We start from the raw sequence: 24,578 nt of genomic DNA on the forward strand, positions 1-24,578 counted from the left end.
CCTCAGGGTTGCTAATTGCAGAAAGGGGAGACCTGGGCACCCAGGGTTGGAGCAAACCCTTCCCTGCACGGGGCTGTGGATGCAGCAGCCCTCGGTCCCCACAGCCAGCATGAGGCACCCACCAATGCTGCTCTGGGTGGTGGCATCAGCCAGGGCTTCCCGTTGGTTCGCATCAGAAAAAAGAACTGGGCCACTCGCAAGGGCTGGTATCTTTAAAACATTTATTTCATCGCTATTTTGTGGCAGCATAAATAAGAGCCGGCAACAGCATGTTGAACGCAAAGACGGGAGAGCGGTGGGTGCTGGGCACACTGGAGATCAACGGGGAGGAGAAACCATTGCACCGACGGTGCGAGGCAGTTTAACAGCTTGATTTACGTGAAAATATACACACACGCACACATATATATATAGGCAAAGTAACAATATTTGGTGTCTTTCCCTGTGCGAGAGGCCTAATTCACAGGCACGTGGTTGCACGCGCCTAGGGTCTTTTCATGGACGTATTTATCAGAAGATGACGCGCTACGTGCACAGGGGCACGCACAGACGCACGCACCCCTCCGGGAGCAAACCCCTTCCGTGGGGTCCAGCCTACAACCGGACCCGAAGGTGCTCCGGAGCGACGGGCCGGGGCGGCCCGCGGCCGTGCAGCGGCGAGGGGCCTTTGGCGCCGGCGAGGGGCTTTCCCGACCGGGCGGGAGGGTTAACCCGCAACCCGAGCTAATCCGCAGCGCTGCCCGCTTTCTCGGCGAGGGCGCTTGCAAACTTCGGCCCTTTCTGGAAACGGGCTAGTGGAGCGGAAACTTCCAGTTTTGTACCCAGGGGCATCTGCCCTCACGTTTTGCATAGGAAAGAAGTTAATAGCGACAAACCATCTTTACTTGCTCAAGGACACGCTGCGTTTTCCCGTGCCGGGTTTAACCGGAGCTGCGCCCGATGGGTTAGTGCCGTACGGAGGACACGAGGCTCTTCTACTTGCTCCAAGAAAAACGCCGGGGTGCAGGTCCCACCCCGCTTCCTTCCATGCAGTAGCTTTCAGCTATAGTGCAGAGGCCTTTTCTTAGTGCTAGACAAGACTACAAGGACATATTTCCAGTTAGCATGTGGGCTCTTGGCAGGTCACTCGACTTCTGGCTCATATTCTGTGTAAGTGGATACAATAAAATTAAAGAGCGAGTATAAACAAAGACAGTTTATTTATAAAACGTCCCGGGAAGTTAATTATTCTTCGGGCTGTTACGTAAATTTTTTAACTCCAACTGTAGCTGCCGGATGCGTATGTCCTTCTGCGAGAGCTCGTCCTTCAGCCGCCGGATCTCGTCCTGCTGCCGGAAGAACATGCGGAGCAGCTTGGGAGAAAGGAGACGGAGCTGCCGGGAGGGCGCCGGCGCCGCCCGGGGCTCAGCCCGCGGAGGGACGCGGACGCGGACGCGGGGGGAGAGGCGCCGGGCGGGCTCCTCGGGCCGGCTCCGCGCGGGCGCTCACCTCGTTCTCCGTGCGCGGCGGCACGTTCTCCAGCAGGTCGATGCCGTTCACCACCACGCTCTTCTTCTCGCGCGCCGGCGCCTTGAAGACAATTTTGGCCGTCTTCTTGTAGCCCTCCTTCAGCGACATCAGGATGGGATCTGGGGCAGGAGGGCAGGGGCTTGCGGCGGCGGCCCGGACCCCGGGGCCCGTCCCGCCGCCGCCCCCCGGCGCTACCTCTGTTCATCCCGCTCAGCCACTCGTCCGGCGTCAGCGCCGGCTCCGTGCCCGGAGTCATGGGGTAAATGTCCTCCTGGTAGGTCTCCGACTAAAAACACGGGGAAGAGAGGAGCGAGCGGCTCCGCGGCTCCGCTGGCGGGTGCGAGGGGGCACGCGGGAAGCGGGCGTTTTCCCGCGGGAAAGGCGCCGCGCCGCGGATCCCCTGGAATCTCCCCCCCCCCCCCCCAGGACGAGCCCTCCCGCCGCGCGTTTCCACAGCCCGGGCTCATTTTGCACGGAGCAACGGCAGCGAGGGAAGCGATGCAGAAACGCGGTGTTCCCAAAGGCCCGGGGTAAAAACTCAGGAGCGTCGAACCCGCCGCCCGGGGGGACCCGCACCCCGCGGGCGTCCCGCGCCCCGGCACTCACCCGCCGCGGCACGATCATGGAGATGGGCTCGATGAGGCCCTTGAGGGTGACGAGCTTGTAGAAGCGGAAGACCTCGCAGGCCGACACGTCCAGCCCGTGCTTCGGCATCACCCCTGCGGCGGCGGGGCGGCGTCAGCGGGCGCCTCGTCCCCACGGGGACGCCCGGATCCCACCCCGTCCCCGCGCCCTGGACGCCGCGGAGCCGAGCGCGGCAGCAGGACCCGTGCGAGGGCCGGGGCGTTTGCAAGAACGGAGGGAAAGTCAGGGGAAATTGCAAGAATCGCGGCCACTCGGGGAGGTTTTCCCGCAAAATCGCGGGACGCGGGGCCGCTCGGGAGCCGCGCGGTACGCGGGGCGAGCGAGCGAGCGTGCGCGGCAGGGGCTCCCCCCTGCACGGGGCACGGCCGGGGGAGCGCGGGGCCGGATCCTTACCCAGGCCTTTCTGCGGCGCGGGGGAGCGAAACTCCATCAGGTAGCTCAGGTAGGGCTTTTCCGAGCCGATCTCGTAGTAGCGGATGTTGCCGTCTCCCTGCGGCGGGGAGGCAGGGGCAGGGTCGGCGCCGCCTCGCCGGGCACCTCCCGCTCCGCGGCGCCGTCCGGGAGCCGCGGGAAGGCGGCAGGCTGGGGCGGGGGGCTGGAGCTGCCCGGCTCCGCACGCCCTGCCCCTGCCCCTGCCCCGGCCGCCTCAACGCAACGAGAGTTAATAAAACCCTGCAGCGGCTGCCGGAGCGGAGCTCTCCCTCGCGGACCCGCCGGCGGCCAGCGCGCCCTTGGCAGAGGTTTTCTCCCGGGCGCCGGCGGCACGCGGCGAGCAGCTCCGGCCCCGGCAGCGGAGCCCGCCTACCTTGCCGGCCAGGTAGAGCATGTGCGTGTCCGCGTCGTAGAAGGGGAAGAGGAGGCCCGAGAGCCCGTCGATCTCCTCCTCGATGAGCGGCATGGACAGGTCTTCCTGCGCGACGGCGAGAGCGTTTGACGGAGCAGCAGCCCGGAGCTCCGGCGCGGATGCTTCGGGGCCGCTTCCCCTCCCCAGCCCGCCCTCCTCCTCCCGGCTCGCAAGGGCGACGTTTCATTTCCCGAAAGGCCCGGAAACGCCCTTTGGGAACGCGGCCGGGATGCCGAGAGGGGCGCGAGCGCTGCCGCCCGGCTGCGGAGCCCCCCGTGCCGACCTGGTCCCAGAGGGCGATCTGCCGCGTGTTCCAGCGCGAGACGCCCGTGGTGAGCAGCCGCTTGGTGCTGCCCAGGAAGACGACGCGGTTCACGCGGTGGTTCTTGCAGCTGGCCTCCTGCAAGAGAGCCCGGCGCCGGCCGTCAGCCCCGCTCCGCGCGCCGGGGCCGCCCCGCCGCGCCCCGCGAGCCCCTCACCTGCAGCACCCGGCCCGAGCGCGGCTCCACCACGCGCAGCCGCTTGTCCTTGCAGGTGGTGGCCAGCAGGCTGCCGTCGGCGTTGAAGGACATGCAGAGGATGACGTCCGCGTGGCAGTCGATCATCTTCACCGGCTCCCCGATGTCCAGGTTCCAGATGAGCACCTGCGGGCGGGCGGGCGGGTGAGGACCCTCCCGGAGCAGAGCCGAGCGCCACGGGCTCCGCTCAGGACACCCCAAGCGTCTCCCCCAGGGCGGGGCGCCGGGATTTCGGCGCTCGCTCTTCCCACGGCGTCGGCGTTGCACGGTCCCCGCAGAGACCGCAGGACGCGCAGCGATGCACCGTCCTTCCCGCTTACGCCACGGCATCCCTCCGGCGCGGGCCGTGCCCGGAGCGCACCTCCGGTCTCCGTGCATTCCCGCAGTTTAGCGGTGCTCCGAGGCGGCGGGGCCGGGGGCACCTCTGCTCCGTGCAGCAGCTCGGCCCACCCCGGGAGCACGGGCAGCCGGGGCCCCGGGAAAGCCCCCGGGAAAGTGCCGGCGGCTCACCTTGTAGTCGTAGCCGGCGCTGAAGAGGATGTTGTTGGTGGTGGGGTGCCACTCGACGAGGCCCACGCGCCGGCTGTGCCCGTACAGCTCCAGCACCGCCTCCGTCATGTTGCGCTTCAGGCCGCCCTCGGGGATCTCCCAGATCCGCACCTGGAGCGGGGAACGCGCCGGTCGGGCGCCGGCCGCGAAGGGGCTGCCGCTTCCCGGCGCCCCCGCCCGCCCTCTCCCGAGCCGGACACGCGCGGCCGAGCCCGCTCCGTCCCGACGGGGCGGCCGAACCGCCCCGGTCTGCAGCGCTGCGGCTGCCCACCCTGCCCGAGGGCCTTCCTCCTCCTCTTCCTCCGCGGCGCCGCCCCGCACCCTCGGGCCTCTACTCACGGACGTGTCTTCGGAGCACGAAGCGATGATGTTTTCGATGAAGGGATTCCACTTGATGTCGAGCACGTTGCCCTGGTGGCCGCACACTTTGGGGTAGTTCGGCTCGATCCGACCGGTCTGCGATTAACCACGGGAAAAAAATATAAAAAGGCATGCAATATCGTATTTATATAGATAATTATACGTATAGTACATACATATAAAATATTTAAAATGCGTGTTTTATGCATAAATGTATATACAGGCACACTTTGCCCTCGGAGGGCGGGTGCGGGCGCAGCCGGCTCGCGCGGCCCCCGGCGCGGGTGCACACCGGGGCGGCGTGCCCGCAGCCGCTACGCCTCGCACAGCGCCGAGCTCGGGGGCCTGCCGCCCCCCCCGACTTACCGCTCAGTAAGTGAAAACTCGACGGCCATTTAGCGGCCGTGTATCGGGCCGGCGCCTGATTTTGCAGCTGCTGTGACTGCGCACGTCGTGCAAGGACCTGCGGGCGGTGGAAACGCCCCGGGGGCCGGGGAGCCGCGGGGGAGTTTTCTCGTGCATCCCTGCCAGGGCGTTTTGGGACACAGCGGGTGCCGGGCAGGAGCAGCCGTTTTTTTTAAAGATTCACGTATTTTATTTGCTCAGCAAAAAGCCAGTTTCCACTTGGATAAAACTGTTCCATGTCATCCTTCATAAATAGCATACATTATATATATATATATGTATGTATATATATATATATATATATACACGTACAAGACGAGCGTGCGGCTGGTCTCGAAGCCCGGGGGATTAGATATGTGGGTCACCGCATTACCAAGGTAAGGGAAAAACACAGGTGTCTGCTCTCATTACCCCGAAACGCCCCCAGCTGCCTCCCGGCCGGCTGACGGGGCCGTTTGCCCCCCGTGAAGCCCCTTACAAACTGCATTAAGTCCCCGCCGGCGACGGGCGTGGGATTACGGCCCCGGGCAGCGCCGAGTGCCCAGATGCTCCCCCCGGACGAGCTGCCCAAGCCCAAGCTCTTACAAAGCGCTTTAGGTTGCAAAGCCAAACCGGTGTTTTGGACGCCTTTGCCGTGGTGCCGTCAATTCCTTTCCAAAGGAAAGAATTCTGGAAAACGCTGCTTTTGACTGAAAAACATATGAATGCCGGAGAAAAACCTGAGCGCGTCCCCGTCCCGCTGCGGGTTAACGGCACGCGAAGCCCCGGGGCTCGCCGCACCCCGGGGCTCGCCGCACCCCGGGGCTCGCCGCGCTGAGCCCCAGCGGCGCGGGCGATCTCGCTTCCCCCCCGCGCCCCGACCTGCATTAGCACGACGCTGCCAACAGCCTGGAGCAGAAACGCGTGCAGCAGCTGCCGAGCTGCGAGAGGCCGGACCTTTCAGCTGCGCAACTCCAGATGCAATCGCTTCGATTTTTGAGCAACCGGCTGAGTAATTTTCTTTGCAAAGTAGATTTGATTTTTCTTTTTTTTTCTTTTTTTTTTCTTTTTTCAAAATTCACTACACTTTCCAGAGGGCAAAGCAGAGTCGGTTGCTAGCGACCGTGTCTGTCCGGGAATGCAAGGGTTTTGCTTAAAACGCGCCCAGCACGGAGAAAAGCGGAGCAGAGCCACGGAGCACCATCAGGGTGCGATGTCCCCAGCAGCCGGGCAGCACTTCCCACCTCCAGCTCCAGCACTTTATCACACAGATCTTTGATAAAATTCCCAGAAGATCTCCAAGTTCTCTTGTTTTCTGTGAAGAGCTTCAGGTACGCCCAGAACCTCCACCCAGCTCTCTGCGCTCGGACCAGCCACCCAGAAACCTTCAGAAAGAGCCTCACCACCCTCAAACCCCGTCCACGGGAGGAGAAACCCCCCGGGCTAAGGCGGAACCCCACCGGGCCGGGCCTCGCTCCGCCCGGCTCTGCCTCTCTCCTATCAGCCCTTCCAGGGGAGCAGCGAAGTCCTGCCGGAGCCACGGCAGATTTACAGGGTTTCCTCAGAAATCCTGGCGCGCCCGCCAGTCGCTAGCGGCTGAGATTAGCAGAGCAAAGGCATTTTCTGCTGTCACTTAAAGGTCTCCCCTGCTGCAGAACGAAAAGAAGGAAGCAGAGCAGATTTCACGGAACCGGGGCACATTCCTGCCTTTCTCCAGCCTAAGCTGAGGTTATTCCAGGTTTACTCCTTAAACAGCCGGCGGACGGCAGCCGCGCGAGCGTGCACGGCCGTGCAGTGCTTCTGCGTAGCCCTCGGCACTTCATCGCTCGCCCCCGGCCGGGCTCCGCTCCTCCGAGCCGCCGGTATCCCGGCCCGGGCTACGCTCCCGGCTCCCGGCTGCGTGCCTCGGTTTCCCCAGGGGAGAGGATATCGCCCGTCTCGAAGGCTTCTCCCTGGCGAGCTGCAGCTTCAGGGGCGCTCGAGATAAGCAAACGGCCCCGGATTTCTCAGGCTGATTTCTCAGCGCATCACTTCTTAAGGGATTTAGTTATTCTTTTAGCAATTACAAAGACACGCAAGTTACAAAGCAGGGAAAGAAAAACGCGCGTGGTGCGCGAGGATGCCGGCTCGGAGCCAGGCAGCCGCAGACCACGGCGCGCGGCAGCCGAAACCCCGGCGCCCCGCTGAAGCGCTGCTCGTCCGCGCCACCAAGGCGGCAGCCGGGCTCAAGCTTGTTAATTAAAAAGACAAAAGCCCGCATAACGTTGCTGTTAAATTGGATTACGGACATGAAAAAACAAATCCACGTTTCCCGGCCGCTAGCCGGCAGAGGGTGCAGGCATCCGCCGCGGCGGCGCCGGCTCGCGCCCCCTCCCCGCGCGCGGCCGGGGCTCAGCCGCAGACGCGCCCCCCGGGACAACGCTCGCGTCTCCCCCGCCGAGCGCCGCCGCCCCTTCCCGGGCCAAGGGTAAAACTTCACGTTTCCGACCCAAGCGCGCCGGAGCCGGAGCCGGAGGAGCCAGGTTTCCCGCAGCAGCTCGGCCCGCTCGTCTCCCTGCAAAGCGCGGGGAGACCGCGGCGCGCCGCAACGCCGGCCGGGAGCAAACGCAGAAGCACCGGTATCTTCCGTAGGCCTCAGGGACGTCTCCCGCAGCCTAAGAGCCGACGCAGTACACGTGCATTAACTGTGCAACGAGCTTGCCGTTCTCTGCAGTACAGGTGCATTAACCGTGCAACGAGCTCGCCCGTTCTCTGCAGCCAGGGCGCTCGGGCGTCCCGTACAGGTGCATTAACCATGCGACGAGGTCGCCCATTCTCTGCAGCCAGGGCGCTCGGGCGTCCCGTACAGGTGCATTAACCGTGCAACGAGCTCACCCGTTCTCTGCAGCCAGGGCGCTCGGGCGTCCCGTACAGGTGCATTAACCGTGCAACGAAGTCGCCCGTTCTCTGCAGCCAGGGTACTCGGGTGTCCCGTACAGGTACATTAACCGTGCAACGAGCTTGCCCGTTCTCTGCAGCCAGGGTGCTCGGGCATCCCGTACAGGTGCATTAACCACGCAAGGAGCTTGCCCTTGCTCGTCCGCGACGCCCCCGAGCCCAGCGGCGGGGTGGGAGGAGCGGAAGGGCTGGCAGAGCAGCAGCCGCTCTCCCGCCGTCTGCCCCGGGCCCCGCGGCTCCCCAGCACCCCCCCGGGACCACGCACCCCCCGGCGGGCGCCGGCAGCTCTGGGCAAGCAGAGGGAGCTGCCGACGGGGAGCGGCAAAAAGCCGCGGGGCTGTTCCGTAAGAAAGCAAAACGAGCCGGGCGGCGCTGGCGCCTTTTGGCTTAGGAAGGAGCCGACATTTCTGAGTCGGCAGAGGAACAGACGGCCTGGAGGACGCAAAGGCAGCGCGGCTCTAAGCATAAAGCAGAGGGGTTTTCTGAGCAGATTTCTGACGGGAACAGAGGGCAGAGAGATAAAAAAAAAAAAAAAAAAAAAAAAAACCTGCAAGGATGGCAGCAAATCAAACCCTGCACAGATCTGCAGTATCTAGGTTACCTTAATTATGTTCGGCTAAATATGGATGCCAATTAATTAGATGGCTGCTGATTTTCAAAGAAAATTAGTCTACTCTTAATGAGCTAATCAGTTCCTATTTTAAAAAAAAGAAAGAAATTATTAAATTGTACGAAGGCGCGTGTAGCCGCTTGACACAGGTTGCCTAGGTCTGCTCCGACCGGGATTTATTCGGCAATAACGTCTCCGCGCTCGGTCTGCCTGGGGATTTCCGCGCAGATGATCCCGCCGGAGCAGCCTGCAAGCCACGCCGCGCTCCCTCCCTCTGCTCCCGCTCCCCCGGCGCCGGGCTGCGTTTGCCAGAACGCGGGGAAGCTGCGGGCACCGCCGGGTTAGCAGCTCAGGAGGCGCCGAGAACCGCTGCGCGGACGGGCTCGTTCGCCGCCGACGGCCGAAACTCGGGGAAAAGAGGCACGGGTGGGGAGTGGAGCGTGCCGAACGCTTAGATAAAGCTCCGCTTTTTAGAATATTAATAAGCGTCAAGCTGTGCATTGCAATTAAAACGCTGATTACAGCTTCTTCCATCTGTAGTTGATACTGTTCAAGAAATTAAAGAAAAATTCAGAAGAGGCATGAAAGTTGCACGGGAAAAACACCGTCAGTCGGGCGGCAAGTGCAGCCCCCGGCTGGCAGCCGTCCGCGCCGGGCGCTCGCGAAGCAAAGCCAAGGTAATATTTATTTAATGCGCCAGGTTGCTGCCGCTCCGGGCGATGCAGCTCTGCCTCCGCCGCGGCCACGAGCACTCAACCGTGAGCGACCGCTCCCGACAGAGCCCGCTTTCGGCGCACAAAGTGCATCCCCACCGGCCGCTTTCTGAAGAATCAGCTGAATTTCCAGGAGTTTAAAACTGCGTGAACGAGGGACGTGCAGATTCGCTAGGGAACTCGTGCAAAGAGCCGAAACCGGATCGTCACGAAGGGCGTTTCGGGGAGCGGCGGGAAGCGAAAGCCGGCGCGCCGGGGCGCACGCTGCAAAGGGGGCACGTGCGAAGGGCGCTTCTCCTGCGCGCAGGGCTTGGACCGGTGCAGCCATAAGCCCCAAACGGGACCCTCGGCACGGCTAGTACTTCCCGGCTGTAAGCGCGAGCGGGGGCTGCCCCGACGCCCCCGTCGCCAGCCCGCGCACCCCGGCTCTCCGCCGTGGAGCCGGAGCAGGGACCGATGCCGATTAAAGCGCGCTGGTGTATTTTTAATCGTCCCCATCTCTCCGTGTTTCGTCCCGGACAAAAGGGCTTTTCACGGGAACGTCGTCCCCGCCGGGCAGCGCGGGAGCCCTGCGGCCGCGGACGGGGCAGAGCCGGGCGCTGGCCGGACGCGCGTTTCTGCCCCGGCCAAAGCCAGGGCCGTTTCTGCAGCGGAAGACGCAGCACTGCCCCGGCCAGCGCTCGGGCCAGCCCGGGGCCGGGGCCGGGGCCGGCTTCGGACGGGCTCCCGCCGGGGCTCTGCTGCGCTGCTCGCGGCGCGGCGCCCGGGAGACGCGGCCAGCTGCAGGGACAGGCGCGCGCGGAGAGCGCGGGCACGGCGGCCGCCCGCCTACCTGCTCCAGCGGGATGACGAGGAAGGAGCCCCCGCCGGCGCTCTCCGTGACGATGGCGAGGAAGCGGGCGTTGACGGCGCAGAAGTGGTTGTCGTGCACGTTCTTGGTGATGGGGATCCCGTCAAAGCAGTGCTCCCGGCTGGCCACCTTGCCGTAGACGTTGCGGAACTTGGAGCTGCGATACTGCGGGCGCCATGACATCTGCCGGGGAGGGGGGAAAAGAGCGCCGTGAGGAGCCGGCCCGGCCCCGAGCGCGCCTCGGCACCGCTGCGCCCGCGCCTCCGAAACCTCCCCCCCGCCACGCCTCGGTGCCGCGGGCGCCGCAGCCTCGAGCCCCCCCGGCCGCGGTGCCTCTTGGCCGGGTCGAGGCCCCCCCCGGCCGCTCCGGCCACGGTGCCTCTCGGCCGGGTCGAGCCCCCCCCGGGGCCGCTCTGGCCGCGGTGCCTCTTGGCCGGGTCGAGCCCCCCCCAGCCGCTCCGGCCACGGTGCCTCTCGGCCGGGTCGAGGCCCCCCCCAGCCGCTCCGGCCACGGTGCCTCTCTTCTCCGGGTCGAGGCCCCGCTGGGCCGCTCTGGCCGCGGTGCCTCTCGGCCGGGTCGAGCCCCCCCGGACACGGTGCCTCTCGGCCGGGTCGAGCCCCCCCCGGCCGCTCCGGACACGGTGCCTCTCGGCCGGGTCGAGCCCCCCGGACACGGTGCCTCTCGGCCGGGTCGAGCCCCCCCCGGCCGCTCCGGACACGGTGCCTCTCGGCCGGGTCGAGCCCCCCGGCCGCGGTGCCTCTCGGCCGGGTCGAGCCCCCCCCGGCCGCTCTGGCCGCGGTGCCTCTCGGCCGGGTCGAGCCCCCCGGACACGGTGCCTCTCGGCCGGGTCGAGCCCCCCCCGGCCGCTCTGGCCGCGGTGCCTCTCGGCCGGGTCGAGCCCCCCGGACACGGTGCCTCTCGGCCGGGTCGAGCCCCCCCCGGCCGCTCCGGACACGGTGCCTCTCGGCCGGGTCGAGCCCCCCGGACACGGTGCCTCTCGGCCGGGTCGAGCCCCCCCCGGCCGCTCCGGACACGGTGCCTCTCGGCCGGGTCGAGCCCCCCGGACACGGTGCCTCTCGGCCGGGTCGAGCCCCCCCGGGCCGCTCCGGCCACGGTGCCTCTCGGCCGGATCGAGCCCCCCGGCCGCGGTGCCTCTCGGCCGGGTCGAGCCCCCCAGACACGGTGCCTCTCGGCCGGGTCGAGCCCCCCCGGGCCGCTCCGGACACGGTGCCTCTCGGCCGGGTCGAGTCCCCTGGACACAGTGCCTCTCGGCCCCGTCGAGCCCCCCCGGGCCGCTCCGGACACGGTGCCTCTCGGCCGGGTCGAGCCGGGCCCCGGCTCGGCTTCACCTGCCTCGGCCGGGCAGCCCAGCAGCAGCGCGGGTTTGCAAACGCCCTCGAGCAAACGCGAGGGGCCTCTCTGGCACAAGGCACAACTCTCAAAGGGCTTTAAAAGGCTCTACCCTGCCGCTAAACCAGCTGCCAGCCTTTTCGGGAGAAATCCGGACCGTGCAGCGCTGCCACGTTGTGTACCTATGACAACCGAATTAAGGCTTTCAATGCAGTGACTTGGAAACGGATTAATCCGAATCACCCGAAGTACATAAACGCACGCACCAGCGCGGGGTAAGGGAGCCGGTGTCCAGCAGTTACCGCGCTCGACGGCCCTGCCGGCCCCTCGCGAGGGGGACGCCCGGCTGCTCGCGCGGGGCCAGGCTGCGCCGGCCGCGGGGACGCCCGGCCCGCTTTCGGCGTCTCGGCGCGATCGCCCGGCTTCCTCCGAAGCTCTTTGCTCTTCCGCAACCCCCCAGTCTCGCTCGCCGGCCGAGTGTTTCCTGCAAGCGGCGCTGAGCAGCCGGGGGGCCGGGCAGCCCGGGGCGGGGGGCTCTGGAAACGGCGCTGCCGGCCGCGTTCCCACGCTGGGAAGAGCTCGGGGCACGGAGGAAAAAGAAATACATATATATTTTCCCTACTAATACGTTTTTGGGAATGACGCCTCAGCTCCGGTCGATGGAAACTTTCCGTCCCCGCCCGGCCGAGGCGCGGGGACGCGCGTGCGGCAGAGCCTCGCCGGCTGCGCAAGAGCCTCGGCCGGCGGCTCGGCAGGAGGGACGCGGCTGCGCGCGCCTCCCCCCCGGCGCGGCCGGATCCCGCTCGGCACGGCCGGCCCGGAGCCTTTGGAGGGCACGGGAAAGCCTCCTCGGCGCTTCGCAGCACCCGGCAGCGCTGGAAGGTACCGTCCAGAGCATTTGCAATCCGAGATAATTTTTATGAAACTTGCTCTTTGAGTAATTCTCTGTATTTCGCTGATACTAACGTGCATTTTAGTTTTCCATCGCCTCGCTCCCAGCGGCTCAGGGATATTAAGAAAATACTATTGATGTATTGGAGTCATTTTCATCCACCTCCGAGAATCAGACTAACGTGCCACCATTTCCAAGATTCATTCTCTTTCTGCATTATTCTTGGACTCCAGATTTTCCTTTCATTTTAAAGCTCCTCCTCTGTCTTTGGTTGAGCAGGCCTTAAATGAAAAGCGGGGATGCTATAAAACACTTTGAAGCAAGGTAATAAAATAAATCACATCCCCAATCATGACGTTCAGCATCAATATTAAACCTCATGAAACACGCAGCAGTGGAGAAAGTCTCCGCGCTGCTCCAGCGTTTCCAGGATCGTCGCAACGTTTTCGTCGCTCAAGTCCTCGAGGGGAAGAGCGCGGCCCCGGATCCCAAACTGGAGGATGGAAATCTCGCCAGCAGCAGCGGCTGGGGCAGGAAACGGCAGCGCTAGGGAGCTCCGAGCAGCGCGCGGATCCACACGGGAAACCGCTTTTTCCTTCCTTTCCTCCCCCTTCCCGCTGGGAGAGGGGAGGAGCAGAGGCCCCGGCGGGGACGTGGGCATCCACGCGGGCAACAGGGACTTCCAGCATAAATGCAAAAACCGCACTGACAGCGCGCAGCAGCGCGCTCTCCGCGCCGGCGCGCGCCGAATTTCCATTATTTTGGCCGCGGTGCCTCGCTGGCCGAGCACGAGCGGAGACACGCGGAGCACCGGGCGAGGGAACGAGCCCTGGCGGGGCCCTTGCAAAAAACAAAAGTAAAAATGAAAAAAAGCAAAAGCAAAAGCGCCCCTTTGCTAAAGCGACGCGCGCGGACGACCGACGAGCGGGCAAAATGTAGGGCAGGCAGCGGGCGGCTTTCCACCGCCGCTCCCGCCGGATTAAGGCGATGACGCCGGAGGGAGCCGTCGGGGGCCGCGTCGCGGCTCGGGGCTGCCTGCCTCCCCCCTCCCCCCCCCCCGCTTTCTGCACGGCGCAAAAGGAGCTTGCAGCGAGGGGCAGAGAGGCGAATCCCGCCGGCCCCGGCACGCCGGCGCCGCCCGGCCGCTCGCCCAGCGAAGGGACGCGAGAAGCAAACCCAGCCCCCCGCCTGGACTCTTTCCTGGTGTCCTGGCAGCTCCCAGCCTTCCCCACCGGCAGCCGCAGGGCGCAGCTCTTGTCTCAATGTGTTTATTTTTAAATGCATCTTTTCAAGCATCGGGAGCCTTGGCAACGGCCGCTGGGAAAGCGGGCTTGCGAAAGGAAGGGCCGCGACGCCGGAGCCGCGGCTAGGCAGGGAAGCAGGCCGTAATCCCTTCGCAAGCCGTACATCCTATAAATAGCACCGTCCGAGCTGCCCCGGCCGGGAGCGCGCTCGGCGGAGCGGCTCCCGCCCGCGGCCGCGATGCACACCGCGCTCGCGCCGCGCCGCGAAACGCGCCGGTCGGGGTTAGCGGGCGAATCCGGGGCTCTGGCGGGGCGGGAAGGCGGCGCCCGGCCCCCGCGGCGCCCTCGGGAACGTCCCGACGCGGCCGGGCCGGGGTCCGGGCGGCGCGAAGGGGCCGGCGCTCCCGGCCGCGGCCCCGCGCGGGACACTCACCAGGCTGCCGGGCTTGCTCCCCGCCACGCTAGGCTTGCGCAGCTCCCTCATGGCCTCGGCGAGAGCGCTCTGCGGAGAGGGAAAGCAAAAGCGTTCAGCGCCCCGTCCCGGGAGGCACGGCGCAGACCGCGCGCGCCGGCCCGAAGGCGCTCGGCGCAAGACCCGGCGCAAGAGCGCGGCGGCCGGCGGCGCTCCCGCCGCTCCCCCAACGCGTGATTAAAACAAGCACCCAAATGCGGCAGAAACCGGGGAAGGAGGCGGCGGTGGGAAGAGCGCTTCTCCCCGCGCAGGCGCCGGGCGCGGCGCGGCCGGGACCGCGGCCGGGGAGCGCGAGGTGCCGCGAGCAGGGCGGCTGCGGCCGGGCAGCGGCTCCCTCCTTTCGCTCTCCTTCCCGCCCGGATTTGCACCGTCGCGCACGACGGCCGCCGGGCCGGGCCGGGCCGGGCAAGGAGAGACCGGATTTTGGGCCGGCACCGTGGCCTCTGGGCGAGTCGCTCGGTTTTAGCGTGCGAGCAGCAGCAAGGAGAGCTTCCGTTCATCCGGCCGCTGGAGAGCACCGGGCTCACGCTGCGAACGCCGGCGGCGGTAACGCGGCCCGCGCGAGGGACGCCAGACACACGGGCGCTGCCAGGAAGGTATTTCCCAGCTTGAGCTTTGCCCAGCCGGGAAGGAAGCGCCTGGGATTTCCCCCGAGTTTAACTTTTCAGTAATTTCCTGCCGTCCCCGGCCGCTGGGAGCCGGCGCCGCGGCCGCGCTCCGGCTCTGCCGGCCGCCGCGGCGCTCCGGAGGACCCGGCGTCGGCGCGAGCGAACCGGCCCCCTCGAGGAAGAAGTTTGGTGAAGATGCGGTTTGGGGAAGGGGGGGGGGACGGTGACGGCAGCTGCCGCCCGCCAGCCAAAACCGCCGAGGAAAGCAGGGCGGCTTCCGCCCGCGAGACAGCTGCCGCGGGACGAGCCACGGGGCCCGGCCACAGCTGCAAAACACCCGGCTTAACTAAAACGCGCTTTCCTGCCGCCCTGCCGAGCGCCCGGGTACCTACGGGGGAAAGCAGGGGCCCTACCGGTGCCACCCCCTCCCCAAGGCAGCGTCCGCGGCCCCTCTCCGCGCGCCCCCGCCCTGCAGGCGCCTAATTCTTAGTATCCTGTTATAAGGGGGCCCCGGGCGTTCGGGGATCCCCGCGAGACGGGGACGGCCCGTCTCCAAACCGCCGCCCCGAGCGGCACTCTCTGCAAACGGAGAGCCGGGAGCCCGCGGCGGGGGCCGAACAAGCCGCTCGCCCGCCCGCGGCGCCTGGCACGGCCCGCCGCGGGGCCCCCGCCGCGCTCACACAGCCGCTATTATTCCCCCGGGGGGATCTGCAGCCGCCACCGCGCACGCGGGCCGCCCGCTCGCAGCCCGGCGCCGGGGCGCGCCGGCAGCCCCTCTCCGCGCCGCGGGGCCGGGACGCGACCCGCACGTGTGCGTCGCTCCCAGCGGCGGCTCCGGGGCAGAGGCCGGCGGCGGCGCCACCGCGGGACTTTCCCGCGCTCCGCCGGCTGCTCCGCGGGGCTTTTCCGCCTGGAGCCGCGCCGTCCTCCGCCCTTCGGAGCGGGAGGTGGGCGAGGGCTTCTCCATCCGGCCCCCACGGCTCGCCGGCATCTCCGGAAGAAACCGCGGTGCAGAGAGGAAGAAAGCAGCGGGTCCGGGCTCCTCCGGGAGGAAAGAGGCCCGGGTTTCCCGTGGGCGGGCGGGAGCGCCGCACGGGGCTGCAACGCCCCGGGACGAGCCCCAGGAGACGCATCCCGGCCGGGCCCCGCAGCGAGCAACGGGCTGCGAAGAGCCGCCGCGGCCGCCGTCGCCCCGCGGGACCCGCCGCGGCCTCCCCGCTCCCGCCGGGGCTTTCCGCCGCCCCTCGCCCAAACCCGCGTCCCCGCCGTCGGCCGGGCTCGGGTTGCGGGGGTTCGGCCCGATTTGCCGCGGCGGGGAGCTGCCGGGAGGCGAACAAAGGAGCGGCGGATCCGCGGAGCCGAGCGCTCCGCTGGGTCCCGTCCAGCCCCTGAAAGATCCGATTCATGGATCCGTGGGGGACTCGAGCAGCTGGCTCCGTCACGTAGGGTCTGCCTGCTGCCAGCCTGCGGTAATCGCACACTGACTCGGGAGATAGGAATCCAGAATTCGAGGGCTTCGGGCTTTCTGCTAGCTGGGAAATGAATTGAACAATTCATCATTTGATAAAATTTCCATGAAAAGAAGAAAGGGGGAGGGGACAGGGGGAAAAAGTGACCCGGCATCGCGCTTTGCACAGTACGAACAACAGCACCCAGCGAGCCGACTGGCTGCAGACGGACAACGTTAAAGCAACAGATTAATTCTGATTCAGCCCAGTGCAGCGTTAAAACCCTGCAAAAAACCGCCGGCCAGATGCGTTGCCTCTGACGACAGTAACTCTTTCTAAAACGGGGAGCTCCCCTCGCCAGGCTCAAGGCCGCCCGCTGCGCTTGCTCCCCACCCCAGCAAAGAGGGGCGAGCACTGCTGCTGCTGCTGCTGCTGCTGCTGCTGCTGCTGCTTAGGAAAGGAGGACTCGTTTCGTACTTTATTAGCGATTCGTTATCGAGGGCCTCGTTTTCCTCTCGGTGCAGCTGGCGACCACAGCGATCTCGCTGCCTCTCCCCGCCGCTGCAAGGGCACCGCTGCCCGCGGACCGGGCGCTGCCAGGCGGCTCGCGCGACAGCCCCGCTCCCGAGCGCGACCCCCACCCCGCCGCTCCGTTCCCGTGTTTTATCGGTCGCGATCCCGAACCCAGGCCGCGGCCGAGCCCGTGGCCGGCGCCTCCGAGCCCCGCCGGCAACGTGCCGCGCCGATCGCCGTCCGTCCGCTTTACGGACGTGCTGGAGTGCTCGCACCGCAACCCTTTAGCGGGGGATTTAGCAACATCCCGAGCTGGTTTTCAAACACCGCGTGCGTAGCACTTCACCAAATTCATCTTTTAGGGGAACGTGTAGAGAAGACTTCACCAAACGTAGCAATTTCTTGGGGAAATCAGGCCTGTCCAAAGCGCAGTTTTGCACGATAGCAGGGCCTGGTGCCTCCAGGCGAGCTTCGTATTGCTTGAACCAGCAGCAGCTTTTCCGTGGAATCAGCGTTCGGCCCAGACACGCTGAGCCTGCCCTTCCTGGGAACGCCGGGGACGATGCCGGGGAGGACGGGCCGGGCCGCGGAGGCGCTCCCCGCGGCCGCTGCCGCGCCGCCCGCGCCGTTCCCGTGCGCTCCCGCGCGAGCGAGCGCTCCTGCGGCGATCTCTCCTTGCCCGCGTTCGGCTGCACCACTGACCGACCAGCCTCGACCACGGCAGACCAGAGACGCAATTTCCTCCCTGGGTTTTCGCTTTGGCTTCATCAAGCCACTGTCTTAAGAGGATGAGCTGCTATCTAGACGGCGTAACTCCATGACTAATGCCAATTAATAGATTAAAAAAAAAAAAAAAAAAAGTCAGAGGAGACTGTTCAGCCTAGCGCCAGCCGGGGCGCTTCCCCATGGCACGTCCTCTTCTAAACCACAGCTTTCAGAAAAAAAACTCCAGGCATTTTAAAACTGCATCCCCCCAACTAAGGCTCCCCCAGGAGCTGCTCCCAGGGCGCACGAGCCGCCGGCGGGAGCGGGATGCGCCCCGCGGAGCCGGCCCTGCCTGCGGCAGCCCAGCGACCCCCAGCTCCCCCTCGCCCGCCGCCGCCGCCCCCAGGGCCAAAGCACCCGGCGGCACCGCGGCCTCGGCACCGAGCGCGACGGAGATCATTTCCCCCGGCTGCTTTTATCCCTCCTGTGACTCACATCCGCGCCTTCGCCCCCCTCTTCGCTTCCCACTCCCCCAAGCCTTGCATCATCTGCCAACCACCAGGCCCGGCTCCGCGCTCTTCCTGCTCGCTGATAAGAAACAGGGAGTAATCCAGGGCGAGGAACGGCTCCGCAGCCCGGCACGCCACGGAGCAGCCCCCGCTGCCTGCGCCCCTCCGGCGCCCTCGGCTCGCCCAGCACCGAGCTGCTCGTTTCCAGAGTTTTGCTTCTCGATCGGAGCGGGAGTCGCAGCGCATTCGATCCCTGCCACCGGCTTCATCGAGCGAGCGCAGCTTCGGACGAAGCGCCCTGCGAGCCAGACGAGGGCCGTTGCCCACGGCCCCCGCTCCGTGCCCTGCTGCATTTCCCTTCCCTTCCGCCCAGCTAAGCGCGCCCGGCTCCAGCCGCTCGGCACTTCGGCCCCAGACCGCGGCCAGGGCGGGCGGCCCGTCCAGCGCCCGGGCTGCCACCTCTGCCCTCCTAAATACACGCATGTCTTCGGGGCGGGAAAGGAAGCTGGAAATGGGTGCCGGCACGCTTCGCACCTGGGGAAGAAGCACCGTTTGCACCTAGTTTGTGTGAGCTGGTTTGTTTAAGCTTTGTAGCGCACCTCCGCGGCCGCGGGACTCGGCCTCACTGACCCTTATTGCAGGGCCTGGAGAAACCTCCCCAGGGCAGAGCTCGCAGCTCTGCTGGGGCTGCTCGCGGTGGGAGCCACGAGCTCCTTCCCCTGGGAGCTCCCGTTTGGGGATGGAGAAGGACCGCGCAGGAAGGAGATGGTTGGCTTCGGCCCCGGGAGAGGTTTCAAGGAGCGCGGGTAGATCCCTCAACGCGAACCGTGGGCTCTTCTTGCATTTCAATCCGCTCTCCTCCATCCTATTTATAACCCAACCAAACTCTCCTCTTGTGGGTAGAAAACTCCCCCCCAAAGGGAGGAGGCGCGGGGACGCGCCGCGCTCGCCCGGCTCCCCTCCGGCGGGAGGCAGCGGGTGGCTCGGCGGCCGGAGAAGCCAGCCCGCGGCACGCACCGGCAGCGCGTGCCTCCGCCTTCCTGCCGCTCCGACCCTCCGGAGGGCTCCTGGGTTGCACCCGGACGGCCCACGCCGCAGGAAACAGCGTGTAACGGGGCGCACGGGAGCTTGTCGGCGCTTTAACGAACGCACGCTCTGTGCACGAACCGTGGATCCTTTTCGGTTATACGTTCTTTTTTCTCAACGATTATCAGAGGAGTCCTTCACCTTACTACAAAGCACGTTTTCCTTGTGACCTCCAGGCCTTTTCTCAATTTAGCACTGAATAAATCTGCACTCAAAAAACAAAACTGTTAACAAGCACTACAAATTAATCAGCCTGGGTTAAACCCAACACTTTAACACCAGTAAATTTGCAGGTTTTTAACCTGATTGACCTTCTGGGTTAGTCTTTCAATCCCTCTCTCAGCCCCTAGAAGGGCTGAAAGCACTTTTTTTTCTTTTTCTTTTCTTTTTTTTTTTTTTTTTAAATGCACAGATACTGATGCATTTGTCCAGCTAGCAGGGGCTTGGCAACAGCACAACGCAGCACAAGATGCACCAGAAATAAATAACAATCAACGCAAAAGCCGGTGGCTGCTCAGCAAAAAGATCAAACCAGGCAATACGCAAGCTAAGGACCAAGCCGGGGGGAAAGCGCTTCATCCCCAGCACCCCCTTCACCAGGGGACGTGGCCCCAGGGCTCGGGCTGGCCCTGCGAGCGGGAGCTCGGTGACGGCCGGCGCAAGAGGCGGCGAGCAGAGCACGGCAGCCGCACCGCGGCCCCGGGATTTCCCTCCCCAGCGTCTCGCTCCCCGGCTCAGCGAAGGACCACGACGTTCTCGCTGCCGCCGGCTACGCGCTAACTCCACGCCACGCTCCGCACGCGCGGCGATGGGCAGGGGCTTCGTTCAGCCCCCAGCATCGGGTCGCATCCAGGAAAGTCAAGTCCCTCCATCGGCCAGCGAGTGCTTTGCTGCACCCTCGCTGCACGCAGGCCCCGGCTTGCCGGAGCTGAGCCCTCGCCCCGGGTTTGCCGGGAAGGGATATCTGCCGCCGGCCCCCCGCGGAAGCGCTCGCAGCGCGTCCCACCGCCCACCCTCGCCGCGCCAGCCCTGCGCGAGGCGGCCTGCCGCCCCGGAGCGGGATTGCTAGCGGGGTGCGTTGCTGCGCGGCCCCGCTGCACAAGCCTTTACGCGTCTGCACAGCGGCGAGCTGGGGGCACGAGGCGAGCAGCAGAGTTTGGGCTGAACCTGTTCAGCTCGGGCAGCTCCAACCCCCGCGTCTACAGCGCAGCGCGACCCAGGGCCCCCAGGACGGCCCTCGCTCCGGGGACGCGCCGGCAGCGGGATCGCTCCGTCCCTGTCCCGCTGCAGGACAGGGCCTGGGGGATCGCAGAGCTGGGCGCCGCGGGGAGCGGAGATGCGGAGCGGGGCCTAGGAAGCAGCACCGTCCCCCCGGGGCACTGCCAGTGCTGCGGGAAAGCGGAGCCTCCGCTTCGGGCTCTGCGAGAGACCCAGCGAAGGGTGCGAGGGCCGAAGCGCGGACCCGGAGCGGCTCCCCGGGGGTGGGGGGGGGGGGGGGAGGGCAGCCCCGGCCGGGCGGGCGGGGGCGCTCCGCGGCCGCGCCGCCGCCCCCGCCTCGCGCAGCATCCGCCGGGCCGAGCCGAGCCGAGCCGAGCCGAGCCGAGCCGAGGGGGGCTCCGGGCACCCTCGCTGCCGCCCTGCCCGCGGCTGCGGACGCCCCGGGCCCCGCCGCGCCGCCGCTCAAAGGGTTAAAAATGCAGCAGAGCCGGGAGCTGGCGACGGAGCCGCTCGGAGATGCGAGAAGCGCCTCGGGGCGGGCGGGGGGGCCACGCAGGAGGCCGCCGAGCCCCGCTCCCCCCGCGGCCGCGGCCCGGCTGAGCCCCGGCAGCTCGCGGCGCGGCCCGGGCGCGGCAGGCAGGTCCTTACCTTGGTGACAGTCATGCAGGAACGCGGGGAGAAGCGAGCGAGCTCTCCGGAAGGCAGGAATTGGAAAGGCGGGGGGGGGGGGGGGGAGGAGAAGGGAAAAAAACCTAAAGCAAAAAAAAAAAAAAAAAAAAAAAAAGAAAAACCCGCGAGGCAGCCGAGCCGCAGGGCTGGGGCGAGCGAGGCCGCCGGCGCGCCCGCAGTCGGCGGCTGCGGGCAGGGCAGGGCAGGGCGGGGAGCCGCCCGCCGCCCCCGCCGCGGGGCCGCAGCCGGGGCCGCCGGGCCGCAGGCGGGCAGGGCCCCGGGGCGGCGGAGGGAGGGACGGAGCGCGGGGGCAGAGCTGCCGCTCGGCTCCGAGGAGAAGCGGCCGCGGTTGCTTTTTTGTCGGGCTTTCTTTTTTTTTTTTTTTTTTTTAACTCTTTAAAAGCCGAACTTCCTATTTCCGGGGGCCGCGGCGCGGCGGGCACCTGCTGCGCTTCCCAGCCCGCTCCCCCTCCTGCGCCAGCGCTTATAAATAAATGCACGGGATAACCGAGCCCTTCCGCCGAGCCGAGCCGAGCCGAGCCAGGGCAGCACCGCGAGCCGCGCAGCGGGTTTGATCCAGGCGCGAACGGAGCAAAACAGCAGCCGGTGCCGGCTCCCCCCCCCCCCTTTTTTTTCGTGCGGCGATCTCCCGGGCCTCGAAGCGAGCAGTTCAGTTCCAGCGTTCAGCGGCTGCGAGCGCGATCGTTTTCTCCTAGGCAAGGCAGCAGGAATAAATGCTCCTTTCTGAGCAGCAGCCAGGCTGTGCCCGAATAAACCTACCGCCCGCAGCGCTGCGCCCGTGCAGGAGGAAATAAATCGCTTTTCTCTTTTTTTCCCCCCACTCCAATGTAAATGTCGGGACTGCTGCAGCTTCCCCACATCAGTGAGAAAAGCGGCTGCACTAGCAGCTCTTCCAGTAGCTGCAATATTTTGTGCTAACTCAGTGAAAAAAATCAGACTTTTTAGCTTAGCCACTATTTAAAAAAAATCATGAAACATCTTATTGTATCTAATAAGTGATTATTTTTTTTCTCCTACTGTAGCATGTGACAAGTGGCTTTTTAACTTAGCATCTGGGGAGAGGAGAAGCGACAGCTCACCTGCACGGCACGTGCAACAGCCACCGCGCTCCCGTGACTCAGGCAGCCTCGAGCCCCAGAGCAAACACACCTAATTCTGCATGTCCCGGTCAAAACGGACAGAAAAACCCCAAAGGGGAGGCTGTGTCACGTGCCCTCCGTGGCACAGAGCCCTTGCTCGCGAGGGTTTTGCACCAGCTGTGAAACAGAGGCTTTTTGTCGCTTTTTTAAAGCTCCCCATCATTCAAGCTGAGAGAGGCAAAATTTGCAAGTAGCATTTTAAGTCTTTGTCCCCTGGGTATGTTCAGGTGAAGACAGCACGACACAAACTCACCACAGAATTATCCAGCCGTCAGACTTGATGCAAAATTATTTCATTGCTGCTGCATTAAAAATACTCGAGGCCAAAAAAAAAGAAAGAGAAATGCCCTTCCCCTTAAAGAAAAATACTCTACCAATAAACAAAGGATTTCCTTTTTATAAGGAGATTATACAGCCAAGAGTCTGATTGAAGATTACTGAGTTTTATTCTCGTGCCGAGCCTTTCCATAAAATATTAGTGGATCTGATAACAAGTGCATAGCGAGAGCGCTGTAAAAAATGGCTGTGCGCTGAGGCACCCCTCCAAAGCAGCTCTGCTTGCAAAGGTGAAGCATGTTCTGCGAGCTGGATGTGAACTGGTGAGGAAGGCTAATGCAGTTAATGTAGAGTTAATTACATTAGCCAGCAGAGCAAGCCACCTCTAATTCCCTAAGCACCTCGTGATGACCTCTTTTCAGCAAATACGCCGTTTTTCCCCGTGAGCTGGGTTTCGGAGCAGAAGGCTGGCCGTGGATGGAGGACGCGCTTAAAACCGGGAGGCGCCTGTGAGCCGACCCAGGCGAGGGCGCGGAGGCCCTAAGGCGCCGAGCGAGGAGAAAACAGCTTCCTGCACCGTTTTGGAGGAACCCTGACGTCCTTCGTCCCGCGGGAAGGGCCTGGGGCGGGAATGGGGCGAGAGCTTCAAACCAGTGAACGGAGCTGCCAGGCTGCAGGGCCCCTGCGCCCCGGCTCGTGGGAATGCCAGCGCCTGGAGTGCTCCTCGCACCGGCGGCTGGAGCTGCTGGGGTTAATTAGCGCCAAATTAACTGACTGAAGCAGCCCAGTGCTTTGCCGCTCGGTGTGGTGAGCCAGGGCAGCTGGCGAAGGTCGGGCAAGGTGGAAAAGGCTTCTGAAAAGCCACTTTTTTCCCCCGAATGCTCTGCCGAGGGCAGACAGGTGAGGTTTAGCAGCGATGGGAGAGCTGCAGCAGCGATGGACTTGCCGAGCGCAGGGAGACTCCCGGCACGGAGCAGCTGGCGGCCGTGGCAGGCTCCGGCGTGCCGGTGCCGGGGGCTGCGCTCGCGCGGCGCAGCGCCCGTGCGGGAGCCCCGGTGCTCCGAGCGCCTGGGCTCAGCGCTGGCACCTCGCAGGGGCTGCCTCGCAGCGTAGAAGGAAACCTTCCCTTAGCCTTGTCCCACAGCGGTTTCAGGAAGGTAGCACAGGCTCTTTGCCTCACTGGTACAGCTCCAAATCGGAGCCCAAACCCCAGCTGCAAGGCTTTTGGATGACCCAAAAGGATTTTGTTATATTTTGGATCAAAATCAAGCCAGTAATAGATCACAGGGGCTTTGTTACTGGCTTTTTCCATCAAGATTTGGTGAGGCTCCATTCGAGGCCCGGACTGCGATTGCAGCTCTCCGAGCAGGGAGGCAGCGCTTGCACCGGCTGCAGAGAACTGCAATCACAGCGCGGCACTCACCTCCCAGCGCCAGGCGCGGCCGGCCCTGGGCACCACGGAGCGCGCCGGCTCCGGGGAAAGGAGCCGCTCGGCACCCGCGTCCCGCTCCGGCCTCCTCCGGCAGCCGTCGCTGCCGCCCTGGTGCTGGCTCTGGCAGCGTCCACATCCGCACCGGGAAATATATCCGGAGGCGAGATTGGACCGCGCGGGGAGAACCAGCTGGTGCGCGGTGCCGGCAGCCCCCGCTCGGCGCACGGCCCGTGGGAAGGAGCCGCGGGCGCCCGGGCGGCTCCCTGGATGAGCTGTTCCCGCCGGGCTTTTCGGAGAGCCGCCGGGATTGGGTTGCCTGGGGCTCCCTCTCACGGCTGTCTCCGGGCCCTGCTCCTCTCCAGGAGAGGTTTTCCACCGTGGCGCCCTCGTGGCACCCAGCACCGTCCGCGCGCGGAGGTTCATGCGCCATCCGTGCCGCGGGCACGGGGGCCACGCGTGAGCTCTCGCCGCCCGGCACCCCGGGCCCAGCAGCGCATCCGGACTCCAGGAATCGCAGGGCCGGGGAAGGAGCAGGAAAGCGCCGGCCGCTCGCCCCGTGTAGCCCAGCTCTGGCTGCAGCCACGCGACACCCCGCAGAGCCATTAGCAGTGATTAACGACAGTCGTTAGGGAAGCAGCAGCGTGGGGGGCGCTGCCCCCATCCCCGTCCCCCCTGCAGCATCGCCAGCGGCTGGAGCCCGACCGCGCTGCAGCTGCATCTGGTGCTCGCCCGCATCCCGGCCCTTCCCGCCGTCTATCGCCCTTCGTTTGGCGAAACTCTTGGGAAGCAACGTCTCGACTGCGCCAGCCTGCACTTGCGGACGGGCGCGAGCGATAACGAAGCAGCGCTGTGACACATAATTACCGAGCTGGCACAGAGCCCGCCAGAGGGGACAATCCGGGAGCGGAGCGGGATGGGTCGCTGGCTGCGAGCCGGCGGTGGGGCTCAGCCCGGTGGTCCAGGTCCAGCCCCGAACTCCCGCGAGAGGTGCGCTGGCGCCCGGCCGGGCTCCTCGGCGGCTGCACCCAGCGGGTGAGCGAGGCGCTTTGGAGGCGGCGGTCCCCGTTCGCCCTGGC

At 65.5% G+C, this 24,578-nt stretch overlaps 1 protein-coding gene across 3 annotated transcripts; it reads right to left on the reverse strand.

Moving 5' to 3' along the window:
• Nucleotides 1-204: 204 nt before the first annotated feature.
• On the reverse strand, nucleotides 205-20,700 carry CORO2B (coronin 2B). Of its 3 annotated transcripts, none has more exons than XM_062583383.1 (13): nucleotides 20,614-20,700; nucleotides 13,840-13,908; nucleotides 9,902-10,102; nucleotides 4,405-4,521; nucleotides 4,027-4,176; nucleotides 3,478-3,642; nucleotides 3,282-3,398; nucleotides 2,960-3,064; nucleotides 2,548-2,644; nucleotides 2,116-2,228; nucleotides 1,705-1,795; nucleotides 1,489-1,569; nucleotides 205-1,352 (listed from the first exon to the last, which is right to left on the reverse strand). In XM_062583383.1, the coding sequence occupies exons 1-13, from the start codon at nucleotides 20,626-20,628 to the stop codon at nucleotides 1,240-1,242; spliced, it is 1,434 nt and encodes a 477-aa protein (XP_062439367.1). In that variant the 5' UTR covers nucleotides 20,629-20,700; the 3' UTR covers nucleotides 205-1,239. The 3 variants fall into 3 exon arrangements, with proteins under 3 accessions (XP_062439367.1, XP_062439365.1, XP_062439366.1); XM_062583381.1 differs by having other exon boundaries at nucleotides 1,489-1,628; XM_062583382.1 differs by lacking the exon at nucleotides 13,840-13,908 and having other exon boundaries at nucleotides 1,489-1,628.
• Between the last annotated feature and the right edge of the window lie 3,878 nt (nucleotides 20,701-24,578).

Source organism: Rhea pennata, chromosome 10 (genome assembly GCF_028389875.1).
Source record: "Rhea pennata isolate bPtePen1 chromosome 10, bPtePen1.pri, whole genome shotgun sequence".
Lineage (NCBI taxonomy): Eukaryota > Metazoa > Chordata > Aves > Rheiformes > Rheidae > Rhea > Rhea pennata.